Below are 26,949 nucleotides of genomic sequence, written 5' to 3' on the forward strand. Positions count from 1 at the left end.
ACTTGACTGCTCTGAAGAGTTTTCTAATATGGATCTGCTCTAAGCCTCAGCTTTCCTATTTGCCACCTGGAGCTGATCGTGCTATTGTAACACAAGAAAGCCCTTTGTGTTCCTCACCAAGGAGATGGGCTTCCTATGAAGCAGTACAGTAATGCTCAGAAGTACCACTGCTTCTGCCCTCCAATGCTGGAAAGGAATAAGGGTCCCCTAACCACTCTATCCACTTAAACACAACTGCAGACTTTTGTTGCTGACCCAACAGAAGAACGAAGTCTGACAAAATGAAGAAGGGCAAATGCTACATTAATGATACAGGCACAGGAAAGAGGAAATGATGACATAGAATGGTAAAATGTTAGGGGTTGAAAGGAACCTCTGGAGATCATCAAATCCAACCCTCCTGCCAGAGCAGGACCACATAGGGCAGGTCACACTGAAACGCATCCAGACGGATTTTGAAAGTTTTGAGAGAAGGAGACTCCACAACCTCTATGGGCAGCCTGTTCCAGTGCTCTGTCACCCTCACAGTAAAGAAGTGTTTTCTCATGTTGAGGTGGAACTTCCTGTGTTCCAGTTTTTGTCTGTTATCCCTCATCCTATTACAGGCCACCACTGAAAGGAGACTGCCCCATTCTTCTTGACACCCACCCTTCAGATATTTTTAAATGTTAATAAGATTTCTCAGTCTTCTCCAGACTAAACAGCCCCAGGTCTCAGCCTTTACTCATAAGACAGGTGTTCCACCCCCTTAATCATCCTTGTAGCCCTCTGTTGGACTTTCTCTAGTATATCCCTGTCCCTCTTTAGCTGGGGACCCCAGGACTGGACATAATACTCTGGATGTGGTCTTACTTGGGCAAAGTAGATGGTGAGGATGACCTCCTTTGACCTGCTGGACACATTTGTCTTAATGCAGCCATGTTTTGGCCTAGGGAGTTCTTGACTTCTTTTACAGCTGTACCGACTTGGCCACCCCTTAGTCCTGACTAGAGCCTTCCTCCCAAACACAAAGCTCATTTTCCCAGTGATCTGCAAACCTCTGGAGAGAAATTTTTATTTCTCTTGCACCAGGTGGAGGCCTGCAGCTGACTCCACCAAGGTGATAGCTTGTTGGAAGTGGGGAGTTCCCAAGGTGGGCTGGATGCCTTGGGAACTGCAGGCAGCTCACAGCCCATCATTTGGTAGTGTGGTACAGCTGGGGAGCGTGGAGGCAACAATAGGCATTGCCTGTGGCTTTTTTTTATCTCTCTGGTCAGTGCACTAAAGACAGGACAGTGAATAATAGTTCTCAGGTGGCATGCAGCTCCATGAAAAGAGAACAAGTGAGTAAGCATTGATGAGTACTCAGTGTTAATGTACAAATAAGCATTAATGGGTACATAGTGTTAATGTAGGAGACATAAGCCTACAAGGAAGGAAATGGGATTAGAGTCTGTGTCCTACCTGTGCTGTGTGAGGACTGAGGGAACTGAAAAGCTGTAGAGACCTCTGTGCATTTTACTATTGTCACAGGTCTGTCGGCCTTCGAAAAATGGGGAGGATGTTTCTGGTGTGTGAATAGACTAATTTGACCTGCTCTTCTCTGTACCTATAAGAAGTAATAAATACCACTTAGGACAGGATTTTCTGCTTATCTTAAAAGAGTCTGTAAAAAATTTTGTTATTAACAGTAAGAGCAGTTGTCGATTTACCTATTAGCAAATAAGCACTTGATGTTCTGCATAGCCAAGATTAAGATTAGATACGGCACCTTGTGGGAAAATTCTGTTAGGAAACTGGAGGTAGTAAATTTTTGCTGGTGAGTAACTCGTATGTTCTTTGCACGTTAGTAATTTGGCACCTATTATTATGTGAGTTCATGACATCACTTACACAAAAACTTACAAAAAAGTCATGCAAGTTCCTTAACGTTTGGTTGGGGAAATCCCCAGACTCTGTTATAAAAGACCTCCTTTGTCCCTTTGTCATCACATCTCCTGGCTGAGAAGATGAAGGACAGAGAGGTGGCTGCCCTGCTCCTCATGCAAAGCATGATTGCTCTGAATGGAACAATGGCAGCAACAGAAATGGTAAGATGGTGGTCTCATCACCTGAGCATTGGTGCCTTCTTATCTTCTCATGTAATTTAGATTGCTGAAGATTATTTTACAGTTACTGGAATATTATTAGGCAAGTGTTAAGATCTCTGCATGGAGAAAGTTTAGAGTATTCCTCCATCCTCTCCCCAACTAATGTACAGGGACTGGGTAATACATGTAAAAGTGAGGCACAGGTTTAAAATCAGAGTCAAATTCTGCCTTTGGTTAGATGAGTGCAACTCCCAGTGAGGATCTGAGTGGATATTAAATGCTCTGTGCAGCTTCTAATTAATTAGCAAGGGCTTATAGCAGGAAAGAGTCCACATCTTTGATGTGGAAGGAATTGGGAGGTGGGAGCTTTTGCAGTTGCATGATTACTGTCATACTCTGTGACCAGGCATCTGAAAGCCATACTGGATGGTTTTTGTGAGATGCTCTCCCTCTTCCCCACAAAACTGTATCTGGTTGGGCAAGAGGGAAGTTCAAATCAAAGCCATCAATCGGAATAAAAGCTCAAATCCAACAAAAGACCCAGAGAAGAAGGGAGAAGGAAAAACAAAAAATTAAAACAAAAAAAATTAGAAGTAAAAAATTATATTAGGGAAAGATTTTATTTGATTTTTTGTACTGCATCTTTAAAAAACAAAACAAACCAGGCTTAAGTTATCAGAATAAAAAGTTTGCTAATAGCTTATTTTTCCAAATGAAACGAAATATTTTGTTTTTTTTTTTGACATAAAGTGACTGCATTTTGGTATTTTTTTAGTTAAAATTTGAAAAAAAACCACCCACCTTTTTTGGTTTCAGTGACTCTTTGTTATTTGTCTGATTTAATACCCAGCCATAAAAATCCTCTGTACCCCTAGCTAGATTTTTTTTAAATTAGGGAGCATGGTGGATGCTGGCAGTGAAGTCAGCATCTCCTGATGCAAAGGTGCATTTATCTGCTTAAGGAATAGAAAGCTGTGAAAGTCAAGACGGAGGTGTAAATATATGTTGGTAAGCTGAAGGTAGAAAGCTTAATATGGGAGATATTTCCCTTCAGCCTGCTTAACTTTAAAGCTAGTCTCCAGTTTCTGTAATTTACACAATTTTTTATGCCTTCTGCCCTACCCCTGTTAATTGCTGCTAGCTGCTCTCCCCCTTCCCCCCGATTGTGTTCAGTGTAATCATGAGCACACAAATGTTTGTTCAAACGTGTTTCTTTGGCAAACTGTCCCACAAAAGCTTGCTTTTGCTGTGCCCTTTAACAGACTTGCCTTTTGCCAGCCATTTGGATTTCCCCACCATTTCCTGGTTTGGGAATGGGACTCTGGCTGAGATTTGGGAAATGCAGAAAGACCCAGGGATGAGTGTCCTCTTGCAGGAGAAGCCCATTTGGTGCTATGTGTCACACCATTTGACAATGGGGGAGTCTTGTTCCACTTGGCAGCAGATTTTGGTGAGACCCCACTGTGGTGCACTGTGCTCTGCACACTGCATGAGGACACAGGAGACGTTTAGGGACAAGCAGCACAGTGCCAGGGTGGCAGCCACTTTCCTTGCTGCTGCTGGAAGGCAGGCACCAACCACAGATGAAAGTTAAAGGGGATGTATATAGTTTTCAGACATGAAAGCCTCCCAAGGTAGACCTGGCTATATTCTTGGCAATGTGGTGGCTTCCCTCAGCACTCCCTCCCTGCAGTGGGATTCTGTCCCCTCTGAGGTGCCAGTAGCAGAGTAGGACATGTGCTGCAGTCATCACAGCTAGCAGCCTGACAGCTTGGCATGAAAGGGGCAGCAAGTTGTCTGCTGAGAGGCTGGAGTGCGAGCTGGGCAGCGAGGAGTGGACGGTCCTGCTGGGAGGACAGTAGTCTCTGGATCTAGGGCAGGGGGGCATGGTGCTGTCATTTCAGACAGCCATGCAACCTGCCACAGCTGCCTGTCAGAGCCCTAGCTCACACCTCCTGGGCAGGCTGAGTGTCCCCTGACTTGCACCGGTCACACAGAGCTTTCCTTCAAGAAGAAGTGTTTATGAAGTGACACCGTGCCTGGGGACATGTTAGTTGCCTAAGCAGCAGATCAGAAAAGTCAATTAATTTTACAGTTCCTGGGGATGGCTCCCATAATAATATCAAGGTGCTCTGGAGATGCAGGATAGAGGCTAGCTGGTGGGAAAGGGTGGTGCCATAATCAGGAATTCACACAGAAAGAGGCTTTCCTTTGCTTTTCAGACCCCTTATCTCAATGTGACACCTCTGTACCCAACTCAGCCTAGCAAGACAACTGGTGATCTACGCACATCCCCAAAGGTATGGCAATTCCTGTTCATCAGTAATGTCCAGGAAAGAGCAAAATTATGAACTTGTGTTCCATTTTTGTAAATGCTACACAGTCACTCAGAGACTTTACCATGATACAGGCACATCAGTTAGGCTGCCCAGGAATAGGCACTAGTGTGTTGTGTATCCAGGATTTTAGGTGGTAGGGAACTCTCAAAATTATCTGTGCAGCTGCCATGTCATTCAATGCCTTAAGTCACATCCAAAGTTCTGGCATTATCCATGTGAGTACTGAACTGGACCCCAGACGTGAAACAGCTAGGATGGGGGGGTTGGCTGGCAATGTACCAAACAGTTTGGTGGTTACAGCCCTTCTGGAAGTTCCAACCTCCCTGCCATGAGCAGGGAACCCTACCACTAGATCAGATTGCACAAAATCTCGTCCAACCCGGCCTTAAAAACCTCCAGGGATGGGGCATCAACAACCTCCCCGGGCAACCCATTCCGATTCCTCACCACCCTGATAGTGAAGAATTTCTTCCTAATACCTAACCTAAATCTCCTCTCTCTCAGTTTAAAACAATTACCCTTGTCCTATCACCATCTTCTCTAATGAAAAGCCCCTCCCCAGCTTTCCTGTACCCCCTTTCAAGTACTGGAAGGCTGCTATAAGGTCTCCCCAGAGCCTTCTCTTCTCCAGGATGAACAGCCCAAATTCTCTTAGCTTATCTTCATAGCAGAGGTGCTCCAGGCCTTTGATCATTTTGGTGGCCCTTTTCTGGACCCTTACCAACAAGTCTGTATCTTTATTGTGCTGAGGGCACCAGAACTGTACACAGTACTCCAGGTGGGGTCTCACCAGAGCAGAGCAAAGGGGCAGAATCACCCAGGCCCTGATGGCCACACTTCTTTTGATGCAGCCCAGGATGCAGTTGGCCCTCCAGGCTGTGAGCACACACTGGCGGCTCCTGTCGAGCTTCTCATCTACTACCACCCCCAAGTCCTTCTCCTCAGGACTGCTCTCCAGCCATTCTTCCCCCAGCCTGCATTTGTGCCTGGGGTTGTGCTGACACAGGTGCAGGACCCTGCACTTGGCCTTGTTGAACTTCATGAGGTTGGCACTGGCTGACCTCTTCAGCCTGTCAAGGTCCCTCTGGATGGCATCCCTTCCCTCTTGGGTGTCAACCACACCACACAGCTTGGCATCATAGCAAACTTGCTGAGGATACACTCAATCCCACTGCCCATGTCTCCAGCAAAGATGTTAAACAGCACTGGTCCCAATACTGACCCCTGGGGCACACCACTCGTCACCTGCCTCCATTTGGACATTGAGCCATTGCCCACAACTTTCTGGGTGTGGCCATCCAGCCAATCTCTTACCCACTGAGTTGTCCATCTGTCAGATCCATGCCTTGTCAGTTTGGAGTCTCTCTCTGAGCCTCAAAAACTCACACAAACCTCACCCAACTCCTTGCCCAGCTGAGATGGCCTCTGTCCCTGCTGTGTAGTTTCAGTGGATCCCATTCCTGATCTTAGGAAGAGCAAGTAGATAATTCAGAGCGATGAATACCACTGAACTACAGTGTAGCTGGAAATTAAGCACTGAAAGGGCTAGGCAGTTTTGAGGATGTAACCCTAAGTCCACATTTAGGTAGTTGAATACATTTTCTGGTTTTCACAAAATCAAGTACCTGGCAGCTCCTCTACCCTTTCTTAAATTGAAGGGATATGGAAAAGGAACTTTTCTCATACCTTCAAAGATGTATATGTAACGGCTTAATTTTACAGACTGAAATGTTTCTGTTAAGTCCTTGCTGTAGGCTAGGATAGTATGCTCTTTTTTAAGCATTCAGTGTAAGTTATTAAACTTCAAAAACCATACAACTCCATCAAAGGTAACAGCTTATCTTGTACATTTTTCTACAGGATGAGGGGATACATTTTTGTTATATTGTTCTCATTTGTCTGGTATTATATTGTGATTGCAGCACTTACTGACCCAAGGGACTTTTTAACTAAACAATGCTTCTTGGTCTTGTCAACAGCATGACTTACAACTTACATGGAATGCTTAAAAAACCACAAAATCCATTGCCAAGACTAGTTTATAGCTGAATATGCAATTCATATAGTTCACACTATACTATGTATGGAAAGCTATATGTATGGTACACACTATGCTAACTGTGTATAGTATAATCTCTCTTGATATACATATACACATGTATTTGTGTTATACACAGAAGAGGTAGAATACATACCTTTCACAAAAAATTAGAATGTCAGTGCACAAGAGTCCTATAGAAGGTCTATATGCTCACAAAGCCACATATATTTCAACTTTGTTCCTTTTGCCCTCCCCACCTGTTTCTTTTGTTATTGCTGAGCAACTTGTCTTTCCAGCTGTGCCCATATGCAGGGCAGTCAGAGGTGCAGAAGCATCTAAGTGACTTAGGAACACATTTTTCATAGCAACTTAGGTATTTATGGCTATATCTTCAAAAGTACTTGTAAATAGTTTGCAATATGTCCTTAGTGGGAGATTTAGAAATGTGTTGGCAACCTACCTGGCAGGGAAATTAGTGCAAGTTATGTGCTGGGACATTCTGGAATGCCATGAGATACTATCCTGCTTCCTTTTGTTCTAAATATATTTGGCAGTCTGCCTACACATGAAGTTTTAAAACTCATTGTGCTTCAATAACACAGATAAAATGTCTTTTCACGCTTTCTTTCAAAATGTGATGCATGCTGCTTCCTTTGGCTGCAGTAAAGAGGTTGCCAGAAGTGTGAACTATGATCATTCCTGCTTGCTGGCGTTCTCTTCTTGGGCTCACAGATCAAGACAGCTTTGCTGCTGGCCATCACTGCTTTTTCTGGGCTGGTTTGGCACTGAGGAAGTTGGTTAAAATCACTGTGAAAAAGGAAGAGAAGAAGTGCTGAAATGTCAGCTTTCAGTAGATAGCTTTGTTGTTTTCTTGTTTATTTTTAAGAGGGAGAGAGAAAGAGAAAACACATGAATAACACTGGGATTTCTGCAAGGAAGGAGAAGAGATTATACAAAGAAGTTAATTTAAAGAACAAGTCTATAGCTTGAAAATATGCAGCTGCATTGAAGTGTGTGCCAGAATATTTTAAAGTACCATCAAATACATATATTAATAAATTTGTGATAGGTTTATGAAGAGGGAAATGTTTTGTGTACAAACAAAAAGGAACTGGTCCAAACACACTCAATATTCAGCACAGTGTATATAGGAAATGATGTGCTTTGGTTGTAAATTATGGCAAGATCAGGAATTGCCAGTCCTGACCTTTCCATACACCGTAGACATTGCTCCAATGGTGATGCTTTGAGCATGCAGGCTACCAGGACAAGGCAGTTCATCCTAATGGCATGGGCAAGAGTTTTGCAAACTATCCATGAATGTGGGTGGGCAGGCTGTGATGTGTGGGTGTTATGTGCAATAATATTCTGTAGCAAAATATGTATCTCTACCTGAGGCTGAGCCTGCATATTTAATTAATCACCATTCAGTAGTGTGTAATGAATTGCATATGTCTGTTTGATAGGGCTGGCTGAGAAACTTCAAATGAAGGATTTTTCTTTTCAAAACTTTCCCTGTTTACTAATTTTATTTTGGTGCTTTCATCTCCATGAATGGAGTGACTAGATGGTCTGAACAGTAGCCATAAGACGTAACTTAATAAATTATTATTTTCCTGCTGTTTTGTGTTTTTACATCTGCTGGAAAAGTTATTTCATTATCTTACATATCTATCCATTCTGTGTATAGCATAACATATTGTCCACAAGACTGGAAAAATAGGGACTATTATATGCTTCTATTTTTCCAATGGTAAAATCTTTAGACCAATAGTTAACTATTTTCAGGAAGATTTGTAAGGCTGAGTCACAAAATTTGCAGGATATTTTGAGTTCCTATGAAGAAAAAGGTGAAAGATGTATAATGAAGAAGTTGTTGATACAATTGCCAGTGTTCATATTATTGTCAGAAATTATCTGCTGATTCCAGAGATGAAGATTAACACTTTTTTTCCTTATTGATTTGTTATTGCAGCTCTTTACTAATGTGTCCGGCTCTGTGGATGAAGAGGGAACTTGTCAGTGCTCTGTGTACTTGCCAGATACCACCTTTCCAGTACAGAAGGCTGAGAAACTGGAAATTATAGCTGCAACGCTCTCAGAAAAATTTGAGAGAGAGCTTTCTCAAGTAAGGTGTTCTTTTTCATAAATAGAACAATTGTATCTTTGCTGAAAAATGGTTGCCTGGGAAAAAGCCCAAACAGCAGTGATTTTCTGTGACCTGTCTTTCAAACAGCAGGAAAGAGGGTTCTGTAAAAACAAGAAGGGTGATTAAATCTCGAGTCTTTGACATCGTAACATGTCATACATTTGAATAGCCTTAGGTCTCCTTTTTAGGCCTTTGCAGCTAGAGGCATATGGTATTTTTGGACGAATGGTTATGTTTTGCCTCTTTTGGCTCAGTTTTATTGGTTTGTGATTTCTACACAGTTATAGGAAGCCAAGCTTCCTGCTCTCCCATGTGTTATTATTTGTATCAATCCAGCCAGATTGTAAGAGGGAAATGAAGGGAAAGAGGAGAAAGGTCAACACAGCCCAGAGTGAAGAAGTAGGTGAATATTTGTCTCTTCACTACTTCTGGTCTTAAAGATTAAAAAAATCCTAACAACAAAAAACCACAACAAAACAACAAACAAAACATAAAAATATCTTTTCTGTCAACATCTGAAGCAGTGGCAGTGAGACTGCTGAATTATGCATTGTTGTTGAAGTCAAACACACCTTACACTACTTTGGCTGCTTGTTGCATGAATTCAGATCCATTTTTTGAGGAACTCAAGCAAACCCACACATGCTGCAGTGCACTGGGTAAAGCTGTCTGTGAAGATGAAAATCTGTCTTTTGACTTTTGATAGTGGATAAATATTCAGGATTCAGATTAGGTGTCCAGCAGAAAGTGTTTTCTTCAGGATCCAAGCATCTTAAGAAATGAAGTGTCCTTGAATTAATCAGCAGAAAAGGCACAGCACTAAATTATAAATTCTAACCATAAATATTCATAACCCTCCTCTGGTATAATCAGGAACAGATAAGAAGTTTTGCATTAAAAACACAACAACAGGCAGAGAATCCTATGGTAAGTTCTTTCAATTCAAATCATTTGCTTTGAAAGAACTGGAGCTAACAATGAAACACTTCCAGCTCTCATCAGGGATATGAAGGACAAACTGACAGATGTCCCACTGCCTCCAAGCACATGAGTTACCTGATCCCTTGCAGGATGGAGGTGTAGCTCAGAGTTAATGATCCATGAAAATCTCTGAGATTTCAGGTCCTTATACTGTTCCTTCTCACTGTGGTCAGTACCAGTATTTTAGGCTAACTGCACTGGGACAGTGTCAGGGGCATGATTCCCAGCCAGAAATTTGGCATGACTCTTCAAACTATTTGTGTATCACCCTTCCCAGTCACTTGCCCTGGTGTAACCAGTCTCTTACCAGTGCTTTCATCAGAATGGTACCTTTGTCCATTAGGATTGTGACATATCTGCTAGTCCCATACAGATCTGCATAGCATCTCCATTGCTCCTTGTCCTCTCTGTGTTGACAAAGTCAGATCTCCGTTGAATTCAAGCATCTTGCTCATGTAAAGACACAGGATACTATAGATATCTAAAATTAGGATGGCACCTGTGCTGTCATCTTTAGGTGCCCAGCAGTGTAACACGATGTAGACACTGACCTTGGCTTTCAGTTCTCACTGCAGACAGTGAAAATTCTCGACCTAACTCAGGCTTCACTGAATTTCATCTTGTTGAGACCAATCAGCCAGCAGTGTTACAATTCATCTAGTTAGATAAATTGTGACATATACTTCAGTGTGGTCCAGGCAAAGAGATACTTTAGGTCAGAAATGAAAATGAACAGATTGTATTTTGGTGTAAGTCTGTGTGTATCCTCAGTTACAATGTTTTCTGTAGAAAAAAGAAAGCTGTCCAGCATTGCCCTGTTGATACCTGAACTTAGGTAAACTCAAATCTTGTGATGCATGAGTCTCCATGCATACAAATTCTTCACCTTTCCAGTTGTGGAAAAAACCCTCCTTATACAATCCTGTACACTGATTTAGTCATGATAATACTCACAGAAAAAAGGAAATAATGAAATGGAGGAAAGCCCAGTTCTCATCACTGATCATTATTAGAAATGATCCTGGGCAAAATCCTGAGGAATTATGCTCAAACATATACTAGTCTCACCACAGGGGGGGGAATTCTACTGAGTGTTTGCTTTTTTGACTCTGAAAACCAATGCTTTATTCACTCTCCTGAACACCCTATGGAGCTCATAGGAGCTTTTTCTGGGTGAGAGCTGCAGGATTGGACCCTCTTAAGGATGCTTTCCATGTGCTAGAAGTCCCAGATAAACAACCTGATTGAATCATTAACCTTTTGCCTGATTGTAGGCTAATTCAAAAAGCAAGGGGGTCCTTTTATAGAATCAGCAGGCAAGGAAGCTCATGGATAAAGAGATGCTCTCATGTGCCAAATGAGTACAAACCATAGGCTGAAAATACCAGACTAATTTTTCCTCTGCCACATCAACCTTTGCCAGCATAATTATGATTACAGAAGAAAATTAACCTTTCAAAGCAAAGTGGGAATTGGCTGCTCCTCTCAACAGAAAGCAGGGAGGACACCTCTGTTACAGGGATGCATCAACACTTGATCACAAGGAGAGAAAGTGCCTTTCAGAACTTGGCTCACAATGGCCACAACACCCTCATGTAACAAAAACAGGAGGAAAAAAGCGTGCCTGCCCTCTGCCAGGAACAGCTGTTTTCAAAAGAGGTTAACCTGCAGTGAAATTCTTCTCAGTGTCAGCCTGCAAACTGCTTGCCAGCCATACTTCTTATGGGTCAGTGAAGGTCAAGCCTCCCCGAAGCTGGTGTTCTGGGCTGAGTGACTTTATAGAGTTGCTGATTTTGTCTCTTTTTTCTCATCTTACCTCAGTCTTCCTGCTTTTTTTCTTTTACATCTTCATCTTGCACCTTTGTTCCCCCTTCTGTACTCTCCAAACATGTGCTGGAGAAGTGTCTGTTTGCATGCTGCAAACCTTGTGTTGATAAATACCAATTGCAGGTAAACGACAGAGTAAATAAGCATTGTAGATTTTCCCTGCCCTTTTCATTCCATGAGGGTGACAATGCTTGAAAAGGATGAAAAACTGAAGCTGGGGAATTTTTTTCCTACGTATGCCTCCCATGGCTTCATTCTTTTCCTATAAAGTGCTAACACAGCCTCTATGCACTCATCATACCTTAGTTTAGAATTTTATTACAAATGTGGCAGCTCTCAGTACCAGTCACTGGTCTGTATTCCTAAGTATGGGATATGCACAGAAATTCTGTGCCAGTCTGTCAAGAGACAGCAGCCAGTCCCTAGTAGGTAGCTACAGTAGAAATCCAGGGATTACAAGATGCTTAAATCTATCTGCCAAGCAACAGACCAACATCATGTTCATTTTTGAACTGGTATTTCTGAACTACTGAAGCCCCTGAGCCAGATCTGAGCAGGCAGGAATGTCCACACAGGGCATTGCAATGCTTGACATACATGCCAGATTTGTCTGCAAAAAACAGTATAGACCTGTTAGAGAGCACTGCTGAGAAAACGGCATTTGCAAAATAATTTGCTAGGGGAGCTATTACCTTAAGTTCATTCTGATGCTTGTGTGGCTGTACAGAGCATTGCAAAGTGCTGGGGCTAGTCAGGCTCAACTTCTATGGATATCTCTCAGCTGTACTCCAGGGGATGGTGTTGGCATGTCCTTAAATGACCTAGATGGTTGACTAAGGGAAAACGCTTTTATGTGGGAAAACAACTTTGGGTTTTTGTCTGGCAGCATTCTGCAGTGAGGGCTGAAATCACTATGTATGCCTTGTTCCAGCCCTGAGCATTTTGTCCAGGCTCTGAGGACCCTGGTGAAAATTCCAAATTCACAGGCTTCTCACTAATGAGTAGCCATCACTAATTCCAGAAGTCTGTGTATTTCAGTGATTTGTAGGTTTGGTCTATATTACAGCATTATTATTAAGAGTAGCATTAATGTTAGTTTTACTGTGAGAAAGGTTATTCATACCTAGATAGATTTCCAGATACCTCTATGATATAGACAGCTTGACAACACAGTGCAATTCAGACATGGGTTTGCTTTATAATTCTCAGGCTGTAATCATATATGCTTGCATTTTTTGTTGTGCACACTCTAGGCATACATTTAAAACAATGACCTTTGAAGAATTTTTAAAGATTTTTTTTGAGGATGTGTTCCAACTCCAAACTGATTCTGGTGATGAGTGAAAGTGTGAGGTCTAACTGCATTTGGCTTTTCCAAAAGCACCGTCCAGTTCTTCCTACTGTTCCCTCCTAAACAGATGACGCAGACAGACAGGACAAGGGATCCCAGCTGTCTCTGTTGTCAGCCAGATATGAGCAGCGAGGCCGAAGTCTCTACATGCCTTTATTAATTTATTAATTTATCATCATTATTATTATTATATCTACTTATCTATTCTTAAATCTAATAAATAGGTTATGGATGCCAGTTTACATCAGAGCAGCTCGAAGTCTAGCTGCATGCATTTAGAACAGAAGATATGTTTCCAACCCTGTTTTAGATGCACAGGATTAAGCAGCCTGTTCTTGATGTATGTTAAGTGTGTGCATGCAGAGGGGTTTGTTCAGATTTATAGTGCAGTTGTGCCACTGTTGAAAATTTGATGTTTTAAAAGAGGATCTTTTCTTTCATGGTTCTCCTTCTTAAGACACATTTGTAGATATCTCATGATCTGAAAAGATCCTTTCTGCCCTTCCTGAATTTCTGTGCCATGAGCTCCTATACCCCCTCTTTGGTACACAAGGGTTTGAATCAAAATGGAAAGAAACTATTTGATGAGTGTGTTTGTTGAGGTCCACATCCCAGGGACTACCAGAAGAGGAGAACAGGAAGTCTCTTTCAGAGGCCGTATCAGAGCCAATAGGGAAAAATACTGGCTTTCATTTTATGTTAAGACAATGCAAGCACAGTTGAGATGGTGTGGGCTAAAAATCTTTCATTAAAAGAAGTAATAGTTGTGGAAATCAGAGTGCTTTAGAGACAGGGGCTTGCACTACAAAAACCACCTGAGAATATAAAGATGGAGTTGCTGGTGCAAAAAACTAATTACATTTATTTCTACTTCTTACCTTTTGTGGTATGATTATATTGATTTAAGGGAAAACAGACATTAATTTTATGAAGCAGATAGGAGAAAAATTATGTACCTTTCCCAATGTGTTAAATTTCAAGGAACTAATATTTTCCAAGGAATGTTCCAAATCCATCTAATATTCTTAACATTCTGCATCGCAGTGTTTGTGCTATGACCTTTACCTCAGCAGATACATGTGTGAAAATATATTTATCTGGACAACTGTTTAAAGATTAAAAGGCTGAAAAGGTTGCCATGTAGATTACTTTAGCTAAAGCCTGCAATAAATTTTACACTTTAATTTAAACCAGATTTGATTTTTAACACTGCGTTTAAGTATTCCCCCCTGCCCAGAGACACACCCCAAACCAATTCTGCAACTTTTGACACAATTTAAGTGTACACAAGGTAAAATCCTATCTGGATTCAGAGTTAATAGGAAATGAAGTTGAAGCACTCAGGAGTCCTTTATTGCATTTTTCAGCCTCTTTGGGTTGCTTTTGTGAGATAATACACTGCAGATTTCCTAATAAAATTTTTGCCAATGTATGTTCTTGGCATACTGAGGATAAAATTAGCTCACAGGGACAATATTGGCAAAGAATTTAAAAAATGGAAGGCTGCAAGTAAAATTCTGCCTTCAGTTATCCCCAGGCATTCCTGAGGGGACATTGTGGAACTGCCAACAATAAATGAGGGCTAAATTTCACGTTTTTTTATGTATGTGATGAGAATTTCATTTATGTATTTTATGTGAAGAATAAAAATGTCAAGTATGTGGAAATTATGCATGGGGTCCACAAAAACATAATAAAGATGTCAAGCAGGCTTGTTTTATTTGCTAACCTGGAGTTGAATATGTACCTTTTTTTCTTCTTCTTCTTCTTTAAGGTTAGAGAGTACTCAAAAAGGATTGAACTGTATCAGCAGAAAATCCTTAATCTAACCATAAGAGTGGAGCATATGGAGAAGAGCAGTGTGTCTTACACAGAACTGGACTTCCAGTTACTGAAAGTGGAAATCAGTGACCTAGAGAGACTGGTCACTCAGCTGAAGCCCAGCGTTGTTGGAAGCAATGTCATCGTTGAGCAAATATATTTGGAGGTATTGCCAGAGTCTTAATTAGCCACAGAGAGTTCAAATATGCAGATAGTCTGTTCTCTCTTTAGTGTCCAGGTTGAGAAAATGTAGCCTGTCTCTAATGCAGCCATTGGAATTATTTTAGCATTTCATCACCATAAATTAAAAGAAAGCTAGACTTTAGATATATTGACATTTTTTTCCTTGATATAGGGCACAGAAAAGCAAAAAAACACCCCCAAAAATGGGGACCTCTTTCTTTTTTCCAACTATCTGCCTGAAAGTTAGCAGTTTTGCATGGTGTTAAGAACATGAGCTGATTAAATTATTGTAATAAATATTAATTTATAGACCCCACATGCTTGAAAGCCTTTGTGCTTTAACTTAGATAATTAAAAAATTAGCTTCTGGTTACTAGTGCATTGGCCCAATCAATATGAAATCAAGAAGTGGGAAAGTCTATCACCTTCCCAGCTGACTGTAAAACACATTCTCAAGATGGTAATTAATCACTCACCTAGAGAGAATAATTACTTCAGATGGAAAGTGAAATATAATTTTCTCCATTGTCCTCTAGATCATCAAGTAAGTGATTGAGAACATTATTTAGCTGTACAAATAAAATTTCCAGATACTTTTGTAAGGCTTCAATAAGTACATTTTATACATAATTGTTAGTACTTAACTATGATGTACTGGATATTTTTATACTATATAGCACTATATTTTTGCATTATGGTATACAACTGATTGTTAAAGCATTTACTTGTGGTCACATACCTCTTCTGGAAAGGTAAAGTTCAGCCTAGTGGGATAAGGTCTAAATAGGGATATTTCTTAAAACCTGTAACATCTTCTATGATATAATCAGCCCTGCCTGAAAATATCTGTAAAATAAAGTTGACAGATATTGAAATTTGCTCTCTCTCTCTCTTTTTTTTTTTTTTCCTTCTTCTTCTTTTGTTCCAATCTAGATCACAAATCTGACTATATTGGTAAATGAGCTAGAATCACTGGACAAAAACAATATCCTTGCAATTCGTCGACAAATCGTGTCTCTGCAGAATCGATTGAAAGAGTGTGAAGAGAGCACAAACAAAACTACAGTACCTCCTTATTTCCCACCAGGTAAATATTTCACTTGTATACAAGATAAGAAACCACAGTAAATGCACAGATTTCTCTTTGTTAATATTAAATACAATTGTAATGATATTACTTAGCTCTTGGCAAATTGAGCAGACAGCTCCTAATGTTTCATCAACGGGTTCAAAAGGAAAATGAGAGCAGGAAACAAACTCTTCCAGATATGTTATCTGTTTTGAATTGGAAAAGGGTGTAATCTTCTTCTCACCTGCAGTGTGAAGAGGGAATGTCTACTCCCTTTTCTTTTTTTAAAACAATTTTTTTTTGGAGGGGGAAACGATGTGTTTTTTCTGACCAGCTTTGATTTCTAATAATTGTTGTGAAAGTGACTTGTGTCATGGCAATTTTGCTCTAATGCTGCTTGGGAAATGCATGAGCAAAAGTTGATGTAAAGCTGTTGATATGCAAGCTCAGGGAAGTAAGCTTGCATAAAGATTACTTTTGCTTCACAGGCAAAAGATTCGTCTAAATCAGAAGGTCAAGAACCTTGGGAGGGAAATTCTGGTCTCAGGGAAATATGTGGGAACTTTATTACTGATTTCAATGGAACTAGGATTGTACCATTTTCTTAACTAGGAAAGGTTATGTTCTGTGGCTTAGATCAGTGGTTCCCAGAGAGCAGTTCATATTAAAGTAACAAGAGTCACAGGGCATGTGGTAATTAGTTTACAACTGGAATGATTTTTGTCTTGACAGTCAGTTCAGTTTTCAGTTGAAAAATCATACCATGAGTGAACTGTAGTCTGAGAAATTTTGGAAGCCAGATGTGATACATCTGAGCAAACTGTTTAGGAAACATGAGTTTAGGTATGCCAGGTCACGCACCTGCTTACTGACAGACAGGAGGATTTATCAAACTGTGTTGATCCCTTGAGAGTTTTATACACAGGGAGTTCCTTTTGACAGAGTATAGTAGGAGGGAAAGTGCACTTTGTGTATACAATGCCTGGGGAAAAGATCCTGCTTTCTCACATAAGCCAGTGAGTAATGGGCTAGAAGAGCCCATAAAAAGGGAGGAGTCATGTCCTGCTTGCAAGAAGCACAGATTTGCACCTACCGGCATTTACATCTCCTCACCTTTGAGTCAGCTAGTTCAAGCATCTTGTTGGAAAGGTGAGAGGCAGAAACACAAGCTTCCCTTAGGGTCAGTAGCATTTCCTACTGCTATCTCCTTCGGGCTTCATGGTGGTGTGGGCAGCTGCTGCACTTCTCAGACAGGATGCACAAAATAGCACCTTGCCTGAGGGATCAGGCAGGAGAGAAAACTGAAACAAAAACCTGCACTGCAAAATCTTAAGGCCCTTCTCTGCTCCTTAAGGAAGGACTTAAAAATGCTTCAATGAAAAAAAAAGAAAAAAAAGAAAAAAGCAATGTTTTAGAATTGTTGGAAGGGCATCTCATTGATTTATTGAGGGTGATGGCATGTGGAAAGAAAAAAGCCTCTTACTTTTCAAGCCTACAGCAAGACTTTGTTTCAATGAAACAGTACTGAGCTCTGGAACAAGAATCGTGTGTCCTTCCATGAGTGATGGAGGAAGGGGCTGCTTTTACACCTGGGTGGTTGGTGTGAATGTCTGTGGGATATAGGATCTTTCAAGGAGTGGGAATGGGAGGTCGGTGCTTCACAGTGCAGCTCTATGTAGGGGTAGGCAAGTCACGTCTAGAGCAGGATGATAGCTCTGGGATGGGCAAATGTGACTGCATATTATTGTGACCATAATAGACTTATTTAGCATTGTTTCTCAGGGCATGACTGGGATGTGGATAGAGTTTATCTGGAACAAAATTATATTGCTTTAGTATTGTCTTATTCCTGACTGGTGTGTCAGCTAGCTCAGGCACCTTTGCATGTCACTGCATTGTGTGGGAACTATGGAGCAGAAAATGACCTAGAAGGCCAAAACCCCAGGTGGTACAAACAATGATAGCTCCATTGATTTCCAGAGAATTACCACCACTGACATCAGCTGGAGACCTCCTCAGGAGCTGTCTGTGAATTTATCTCCTGCCCACTGCAATGGGAACCCTGGAGGGGTTGGAAGATATGTGTGCGTGTATTGTCACAGCCACCTTTAGGGTGAGAGGTCTCTGATTCTGCCACAAAGGACTGGCAGAGTGACTGTGAAGGACTGGCAAGTTTCCTGCCAGTCGGGGAATGCCAGCTATGCAGATAACCCAGGTGTTGTGTAGGCTCAGATCCCTGCTAAACCAGGGGTTGGCAGGAGCTGAATGTGTGTGCCTGGCGGGGAGCAAATGTTCTCTAGGCAGAGAACTTTGTAGAACAAGTACATGTCCTGCAGACTGTATCTGAAAACAAGTAGTAGTAGGAAGATATTACTTGGGGAGATGGAGTAAGCAAGTGAGAGAGCTGCATTTCCTAGATGGTCATTTTGGAGGCTTTGCATGGATGCTCACACGTAGGCCTCTGAAGCTCTCTAGCACTCATTTACGCATTTGAACACCATTTCCACACGTTTTCTCTGCAAGCCTGAATGCCTTGAATTCCTGCCAAACCATTTGGCCTTGCCCAGCTTTTAGTTCATATTATATTTATGATGTTTGTATTAATCTGACTCTTTGTCCCGTTTTCAGACTGCGTTTCTTTCCCCCATCATCCTCTCTCCTGCATATTTTGGGCAGGCAACATGAACTAGAGAGATCTTAGCTAATCCCCTAAGACCGTGAGTCTAAAGGCAAGTTTAATTAAAGCTTCTTGCTTCTCAGTGCTGTAGTACACAGCCCCTCTGACTGTTCCTGAAGGCTTTTGCTGCTGTACTTCTCAGTGTGAGCAGGCTTGTTCTCAAAAGACATAGCAGAAAGAATCACTGGTCTCCATTTGCCTTTCTCTCCAGTTGGAGAGGTGAGTGTTTGAGATGAGTGTCTGAGAGGTGTGTCTGAGACGAGGCTCAGTAAATACGTAGCTAATCCTCCTTATCATCACCAGTTTTCCTATTTTCAGCAGCTCTCTCCTCACCAGTCTGGTGGGAAGAAATATTTATCAATTTTTCTTTTGAGTTGATCTCATCTGGCTGCATCAGGGTGGATGTATAGAGAAAAGACCCCAGGATGGTTCTTTGAGGACTCTGCAGCAGATTCTTTGTTATATCTCACCAAAATGATCTGAGAGGAAACAGGGAGAAGTGAGTCAGATGAAGCTCTCAAAGGAGAAAGAAAGAAAGAAGGGAAGAAGGGAAGAAGGAAGGAAAGAAGGGAGGAAAGAAGGGAGGAAGGGAGGAAGGGAGGAAAGGAGGAAAGGAGGAAGGGAGGAAGGAAGGGAGGAAGGGAGGAAGGGAGGGAGGGAAGAAGGGAGGGTGGGATGGAAGGAGTCCGGGAGGGAGGGAGGGAGCAGGGGAGGAAGGAAGGAAGGAAGGAAGGAAGGAAGGAAGGAAGGAAGGAAGGAAGGAAGGAAGGAAGGAAGGAAGGAAGGAAGGAAGGAAGGAAGGAAGGAAGGAAGGAAGGAAGGAAGGAAGGAAGGAAGGAAGGAAGGAAGGAAGGAAGGAAGGAAAAAAAGAGCAAAGCTTGGTTTTATGGCTTTTATACATTAAGAAATTAAGGATTTCAAGTTATTGTTGGAGATGTTTCAGTAAGAGGAAGACCTGGTGTAGCCTAATACTGAATCCTACTGAAGTCTTACAGGGATTTCACTGTACATTTCACCTCCTATGTAGCCAAGATGTTTGTGTTTTTTGAGTGTTTTGGGCTATGTTTTGAAATAAGTATGTCCATACACAAAGCGAGAGACATGCCTACAGACACCTGAAGAAACCTGGCCAGTGCCTCCTCTCTAGGGCTGTTTCAATTGCCTCTGGAGACCCAGGCATTTCTCCTGAAGTACCTGGATTTTTAGATACCTGAAGGTAGATCAGATTAATTTCAGACCTCCACCTCATTCCTTGTTAGATGCTGTCAACGAAAGTCTTCTCTGATGCAGATGTCAGCCTGTGTCTGTGCCCCGTGATACTGGTGATGACTGAAGATGTCTGTGTGTGTCTTCCTGTGTCAGTGAGACAGTAGGAACAAAGATGAGCCTTTCCCTGAGCAGCTGTTCCTTGCGTCTCAAGTCATAGTAAGGCTGGTAGCAGCTCATGTGTCTGGATGCAGTGGTTTCCCTAATGGGAGAGGAGGATGCACATTTGGTACTTGGGAGCATGTATCAGAGTATAGCATCAGTGCGGTCTCTGTGCCCCTCATGAGAGTTCCTTTAAAGATAGGTCCCACCTTATCTTGTGATCTTCAGCTGCACAGGCAAAAGGTGGTCCCTTCTTTTCTTTGATCCAAACCAGTTGCTTGAACAGGGCAGGCTGCTGGAGTCCTTTTGGCACCTTTACTGTTGGACTGAGAAGCTTATGTGCTCCACGAGTGCTTCAGAGTGAAGTGGGTGAACCAAATCCCAATGGGATGTGTATCACACTCAGTTTGGCAGCCCATTCACCAAGCAAGTCAGGTTCCCTGCAGTCCTGACAATTAAGTTCGAACTCCTTTTCTGATGAATCAGAAGGATTAGTAAATAACTGAGCTAAGATGTTGGTTCTTTATGCAGGGTGAAGGAGAAGCATATGTGCATGTATCTGTCTGAGTTAATCCTCCTCTTGCCTATTTGGTACATAAGCAAGAAACAAAGGAAGTAAAAAATACCAGAATGTCATTTATTGGTGGTCCAAAACAGTGGAAAAAGGAGTTAAAAACTTGAAAGTTTGAATAATGCATATGGATTTATTTCAAGTGCCTTCTAATATTTACAAAATTACATGACACTTTGTTTCCTTTGTGCATTTTTTCCCCCACAAGATCCAGACAGGGAGGCAAATTTAGATTAAATAAACAACAATAAATTCTTCTGAACCCATGCAGAAGACAGATCATCCCCTGACTACCACAGAGATTTTTGGTAAAAAAAATAAAAATCTGGGAGAGTTTTCAAGGAAATCAAAATCAAGCACATTCTCTATAGAAACCTCAGACAATTTTTTTATGTCATTAAAACTGAACATGCTTCTAACTTTATTTTAATAATTCATTGTTTCATAAATAAAAACCAAACAAGTGTTCAGCAGAGAGATCTCTTTAAGGGAAGAAATAATAATTTATTATTTCTTTTGTAAAAAAGGTCTCTCTGCTGAACACACATTTGTTTTTTATTTATGAAACAATGTATGAATTATTAAAATAAATCTGGAATTGTGTTCTGCTTAATGACATAGAAAATTATTTGAGGTTGCATATAGATGAGCTTAGCAGTGCTTCACTACCTGCAAGCTTCAATGCTATATTTTTCCAAGCAAAGCAAGAGTTTAAAGCACATAATAACCATTTAATTCTGGGATAAGTTTATTGTGATTTAAGCACCGTGATATATTCAGTGTGTCACCAGCTTGGAGGAAACTCTCATGCCAGAAGTAACAATGCTTAAAAAAAATATAAGAAAAACCCCCAACAAAACAGTTCTAATTGATTTATGGAGTTTTGCACTGTCTGCCTTAGCTTTCTTCCTTTGCACGAGCTGAGGTGTAAGTACCTCCAAAGGTTGGTTTCTGTGGTGAGTGCTGAGGCCACGTTCCTAGCCACGCTATGTGCTGTTTCGCGAGACGCAGCCTGGCCAGCCGTACAGCAGTGCCTTCCTTGTGTGCTATATTTGGAAATGAGGTTTCTGCTTCAGGGCCTCCTCCTTGGTAAAGCACTTAAGTGCATGCTTAAATGCTCATCTGCTCTGAGCCAGGAATGCTGAATTGCTGCAATTGTTGGTGGCATGGAGGGAAGTAACGTTTCACTAGGGTCAGCCCATGTTTCAGCTGCTTCTTGCGGATTCTTTCCCAGGATACAAATGGGACTGGGGGAGGAGATGGGGCTGTTCACAATTTGTGTCATCTTCTCTGCCATAAGCGGGGCATTCGGTGGTGCAGAACTGCTCCCATGAGCAATGCTGACCCCAAGGAATTTGCTAATTTGGCCTGGGAACACAAAGATATAACTCAGTATATTGATTCATATTTAATATAAAGATGCTCCCCACCTTCGTCACAGAAGTTGAGATGAAGCTGCAGGTGAGTCACATGTCCCTCAAATCACTAGTGCAAGACAACACTAGACTGTGAGAAGTGAAGGTGTTACATAGTGGAAGGAGAGAAATACCCTTTGAGAAAGGAGGAGACATGGAGAGCTTTGCTGCCCAAATTGACTTTATACATTGGCACAAATGTTGTCCTCTTGCTTGGACATGTCTAACATTCAGGCCACGGGTCTTCTTGTACCAGAGGCAGAGCACCATCCTCCTAAGCAAACCAAATCAGACTATTTCTCTGTGTTTGCAATGGTCCATTTTTCACTAAATATATTGTTTCCCAGTATTTTTCCAAGTAGAGTATTTCATATTGGTCTGTCTCCACACTTCCCTCTATCTGCGGGATAGACTAGGGTGCCTTTGATCACAAGATACCTCCTAGGCTTTTTCTGTCAGTGGCTAGGAGTTTTTGATTCAGCTCTTTAAATATTGCCTGGCCTTGCTTAGGGATGGACAGCTTTGAGGGCAAAAGGTAAATTGTCTCTTGGTTATTTCTCCTTCTTCTTTGTGCTAAGACATAGGTTATTTCTGTGCTATACATTCCTTCATATTGACTGAGCATATGAACAGCTATTCTTTTCATACAGGCTGTAAGCAACCATGACATGGCACCTACACAAAGTGTTTAATCCTCGAAAGATAAGTTTAATTTTCATCATTGACACCATAGCTGGTGGCTCACAGAGTTCCTGTGGTGAGGAAGGTATTATTAATATCAAAGAGTTGTGGCCATAGTTTATCCATTAATTGACATTTGAGATTTGGGACTATTCATATTATACTCCATCTCTAATAAGGAAGGCTCTCTAGTGGGTACAGCACCCCACTGAATTGAGAAACACTGGAGTGCCACTAAGACGTGTGAGCTAATGCTAGTCACTTGATATCTTCTGTTTTCATTACCTCAGGTGAACAGATCCTTAAGATAAAAAATCTGGGATACTTCTGTGACAGTAATAAAAAAAAGCTAATGTTTAAATTTGGAAAAAAGCATGCTGTTTTTTGCCAGTGGCAACTTCAGACTCATTAGAGGCCCAAGGGTATTTATGAGTAGAGGATTTTTTCCACCAGTGACTTGTTTAGCTGAGAATTTATCAGGAAACAGGAACGTCATGGACATTTAGCATGAGTAAAGGGAAAGTACTTCTTGTATCTGAATTCATTTGGACTATTTTGGTCCAAAGAGTTTTTGTCATAAATGAATGTTCATTTCATTTTGTTGTTTGTTCTTAGAAAGTATGGAAAAAATTCTACTCAGCCCAGCAGCACATTTTGAAAAATGTTCTGTAGGTACAAAAAGATGAAAGTTTTGGGTAACAAAATTAAAAAGACATAATAAAAAAAGACTTTTGCATGATCCTGAAAATGGCTTACAAGTCAATATGTGGAAAATGTAGCTGTTCTGGTTCAGCTTGAAGTCATACTCTCTTTAGAGTTGTCTCACATGAAGACTTGGAGTAATACCTGTCTATGTTTCCTAAGCTGTGATTGTTACTGTCTGCAGAATTCTTTGAGGACCATGTGGCTGTGACACACTGTTGTAAAGCTGTGGTTCTGACAGCAGAATGCTAATCTGAAATATGACTCTGGATTGACTTCTGCTGCTGTTCCTTCTTTCCCTTTCTCAGTGAAATACACAGAAATCAGATGCTCCTCTTTCTTCCTTGTCTTCTATGCTCTTATTTCCACTGAGGTAGAAAATAACCTCAAATGCTTCTGAAATTGTATTTTCCAAGGGATTTCTTAGTGCATCAGGCTGGCATGCATCAAATGGAAAGAAAGAGAAGTCTGTCCCCTGTCTGGAACAGTGCAGTGAGCATTAATTTTCTCTGAATTACTCCTGACTGAGGTTGGATATCCCTATCTTTTCTACCCCCCCTGCTCCCACCCCAAAAATAGCTATAATAACATGTACTTTTTTTATTTTTAAACTAACTTTCTGAGTTAACTTGGAACACATACTTACATCCAGTTGCTGACCTTGGACAAAAATGAGCCTTTTACACATGATGTTACACACTTATGTCTGTGTTTTACCATGAAGCTAAATCCTAGGAAGCACACTCTAGAGGCTCCAGTATGCAAAACCTCTGTCCCAGTGATGTTGTTTGGAAAACCTGTTTGTTTTCTCTGTAATTGCAGGAAGCTGTATTCACCGTGGACTGCTGAATATTAGCCAGCCCTATATTGCAAAGCTGAACTGGAGAGGCTTTTCCTACAAATACGGTTCCTGGGGTAGAGATTACTCTCCTTCTGACCCAGAGAAGGAAGTCTATTGGGTTGCACCATTGAACACGGATGCGAGATACTTGGAATACTACAGAATTTATGCTTCCTTTGAAGATTTGCTCCTGTTTAAACCTTTGTATGAAAGTAGAATAACATATGGGGAAGGAAGTGGTGCTGCCCTTTATAATAATTTTTTGTACTATAATGCTGCTTATAGTACAAGATTTATGGTGAAGCATAATTTAAAAACAAACAGCATGGTTTTGAGAAAGGAGCTTCCAGATGCTGTTACTGGTAACCGTTTCTCTTATGCAGGTGTATCATGGCAAGCCATAGATTTTGCTGTGGATGAAAGTGGTCTGTGGGTAATATATTCAACAGAAAATAGCATGGGCAACATTGTGATTAGCAAACTCAATGAGACCACACTTGATGTGCTAAATACTTGGCAGACAAGACAGTACAAGCCATCTGTTTCCAATGCTTTCATGGTATGTGGTGTTTTGTATGCCACAAGGCCAATGAACACTAGGAAAGAGGAAATCTTCTACATGTATGACACGAGTACTGGCCAAGAAGGTAGGATTAGTGTCATTATGGATAAAAAATTGGATACAATCCAGAGTATTGATTATAGCCCCACAGATCAGAAACTGTATGTTTACAATGATGGTTACCTTCTCAGTTATGATGTCACCTTTCAACCTTAGTTTCTCTGTGACATAACCATGCTATAAAACTGGCAGCAACTAACATGAGAGATCTGATATGCCTTTAGACAATGCTATTGCCAGTTTAGGGTTCATCTGGTTTCATGTACTCTGTCTGTGGCTGTTGTATCTTATACTCTTTAGAGGAATTGCCCACTCTGGTCAGTAGTATTGCTGCCAGCAGTGTTTGGCAGTACTGCGTTCTTCAGGTTTTGATTGGTGTTTGTTGGTGCTTGGTGCTTTACAATTATCCTGCCTCTAAAGGTAGATTTACTGCATAGATTTAGTGCATTTTGTTCACAGAAACTGATAGGCACAACCTATTTACTGGCCGAGAAGCTAATTACCCACTGATGTGCATTTGTCAGTGTAGCACTGGCAAGGCGTCCAGAAACTTAGAATGTGTTTCTAGTGATCTTCATCGGAGTGAATTGATGGCCTCAGAGGAATTAATCAAAGGGTTAAAATAGTGTAGGAAGTAGACTTGGGTGAAAGACAGAAACCCATTTTCTTAGGCACAAGTTGTAGTACCTGGCTCAAGGCTTCAGGGAGGAAGGCAGAAATGCACTTTGCTGTTTGCAGCCCTGTCGCAGGTAGAGGAGAGAATGCACCGGGACAGTCACAGAGCTCACTGCCCTTGCTGTCACTGATGCACTGAGATAGCTGCCCCTGTGACCCCACCCTTAGCTGCCTCCCCTCACCTCAGCCCTCTCTCAAGCTGCCACAGCACCAGACTGGCTTCCCAGAGTGAAGACAGGGGCAAAACTGGCAGCAGGGCTTTTGCCAACTTTCTGTCTGTACCACTCTGCTCCACTTTGTAATGCTCTGTGCCTAGACCTGGCCTTACAAGTGGTCTCATTGCAGTCTAGCCATGTTGTGTGGTCATGATGGCTCCATTTTCCTGGCAGTACAGTGCAAGAAACCTTGTTTTCCTTTCCTTTATGCTCTTGTAAGTTGATATAAATCCTCTCACTTATTTTATTGGTCTTGGGTGGCTTTTAGGTATATACCATGCATTGCTATAGAATGACAGTCATGTTATTCAATGTGCCTCTATTGAACATTTTTGCCATTCTGTAACTAGATTCCTGAGAGACTTGTTAATGTAGGGTCCAATTTGCTCCTTGGGTCATTCTGTCTTACAGCAAAGTAAGAGGTCTTGTGGAAAATAGAAGTCTGGTCAAACTAGCTGGATATATGTGTGTTTGTTTGTTTTTAAATGGGCACTGTGTAATCGTTTTTGAGTGTGCGCACTGTGTCAATGTCTTACCTTCAGCATGTCAGCAAGCTAAAATACTGAAATTCAGGGCTCCACAATGATGAAGAAAGCAGCTCATGTAGTCCATTTTCTTCTGTTATCTATTCAGTCACTTCTGTGTCCTTTGATAATCAAAATCAATGCATATGCAAATGATTGGTTTTTGTTGTAATAAAAACTGTATTTCAAAGAATCTACCTTGTGCTACTGAGTCACGTAAAGCTGTTTGTGACAAATAGGTGACTTCTGGGATGCAACAAGAAGCCAGGACACCAAATGTTTGAAACAGGATCATTGCACTCACTTGGGCTCCATGTGCTTAAACAGCTGTGGCAACAAGGCAAAGGTGTGAATCAGTATGTCAACAAGTACATAAGAGAAGCTTTATTTCCTCACACAGAAGTATGTTAGCTGGTTAGGGTAACCAGCTATTTCTCCACCAAGCTGAGGTGTTACTGAAGATATTGAAAGCTGATGAACTGATGACATGTTTGGAAGCCAGGTGCTGCCACTTACCAAGTATTAGCATCTGTTTCTTGGAAATCTTGTGAAATGAATTTGAAAACCATGGAGGCACCGGTGCAGTAATCTATCTGATGGGTCAGCCTAGGCAGGGCTACTCTGTGAATAATTCGTGACAACTCAAGTGAGGATTTGGCTGAAAAAGGAAGAAGAATATGTGAAAAATACTTTTTCTGTCTATATCTGTGTGTGTGTCCTGGAAGGTGAGCAGCTCTGCAGTTATGGAGAAGTGCTGTCAACATGGGTCTTGAGGCTTTTCAGCTCATTAGGGAGGGAGCTGATGCTGACTGATCAGATTACTGCACC

The 26,949-nt window shown here is 41.4% G+C and overlaps 1 protein-coding gene across 3 annotated transcripts; it reads left to right on the forward strand.

Annotated features, from left to right (window-relative positions):
• The first annotated feature begins 1,963 nt into the window (after positions 1–1,963).
• On the forward strand, positions 1,964–26,310 carry OLFM4 (olfactomedin 4). Of its 3 annotated transcripts, none has more exons than XM_051608306.1 (6): positions 1,964–2,069; positions 4,292–4,369; positions 8,425–8,577; positions 14,532–14,744; positions 15,695–15,848; positions 24,067–26,310. In XM_051608306.1, exons 1-6 carry the CDS (start codon positions 1,989–1,991, stop codon positions 24,861–24,863), a joined length of 1,476 nt encoding a protein of 491 aa, XP_051464266.1. In that variant the 5' UTR covers positions 1,964–1,988; the 3' UTR covers positions 24,864–26,310. The 3 variants fall into 3 exon arrangements, with proteins under 3 accessions (XP_051464266.1, XP_051464268.1, XP_051464267.1); XM_051608307.1 differs by having other exon boundaries at positions 2,006–2,069; positions 4,273–4,369; XM_051608308.1 differs by lacking the exon at positions 4,292–4,369 and having other exon boundaries at positions 1,974–2,069.
• Positions 26,311–26,949: the final 639 nt, after the last annotated feature.

This window comes from Apus apus, chromosome 1, assembly GCF_020740795.1.
Source record: "Apus apus isolate bApuApu2 chromosome 1, bApuApu2.pri.cur, whole genome shotgun sequence".
Lineage (NCBI taxonomy): Eukaryota > Metazoa > Chordata > Aves > Apodiformes > Apodidae > Apus > Apus apus.

Bases quoted from the DNA above. Each gene is read 5' to 3' on its own strand.
- OLFM4 (XM_051608306.1), top strand. From the start codon at position 1,989: ATGAAGGACAGAGAGGTGGCTGCCCTGCTCCTCATGCAAAGCATGATT. The intron at 4,370-8,424 runs GTATGGCAATTC...TTGTTATTGCAG, and splicing joins ATCTACGCACATCCCCAAAG to CTCTTTACTAATGTGTCCGG. The intron at 15,849-24,066 runs GTAAATATTTCA...CTGTAATTGCAG, and splicing joins ACCTCCTTATTTCCCACCAG to GAAGCTGTATTCACCGTGGA.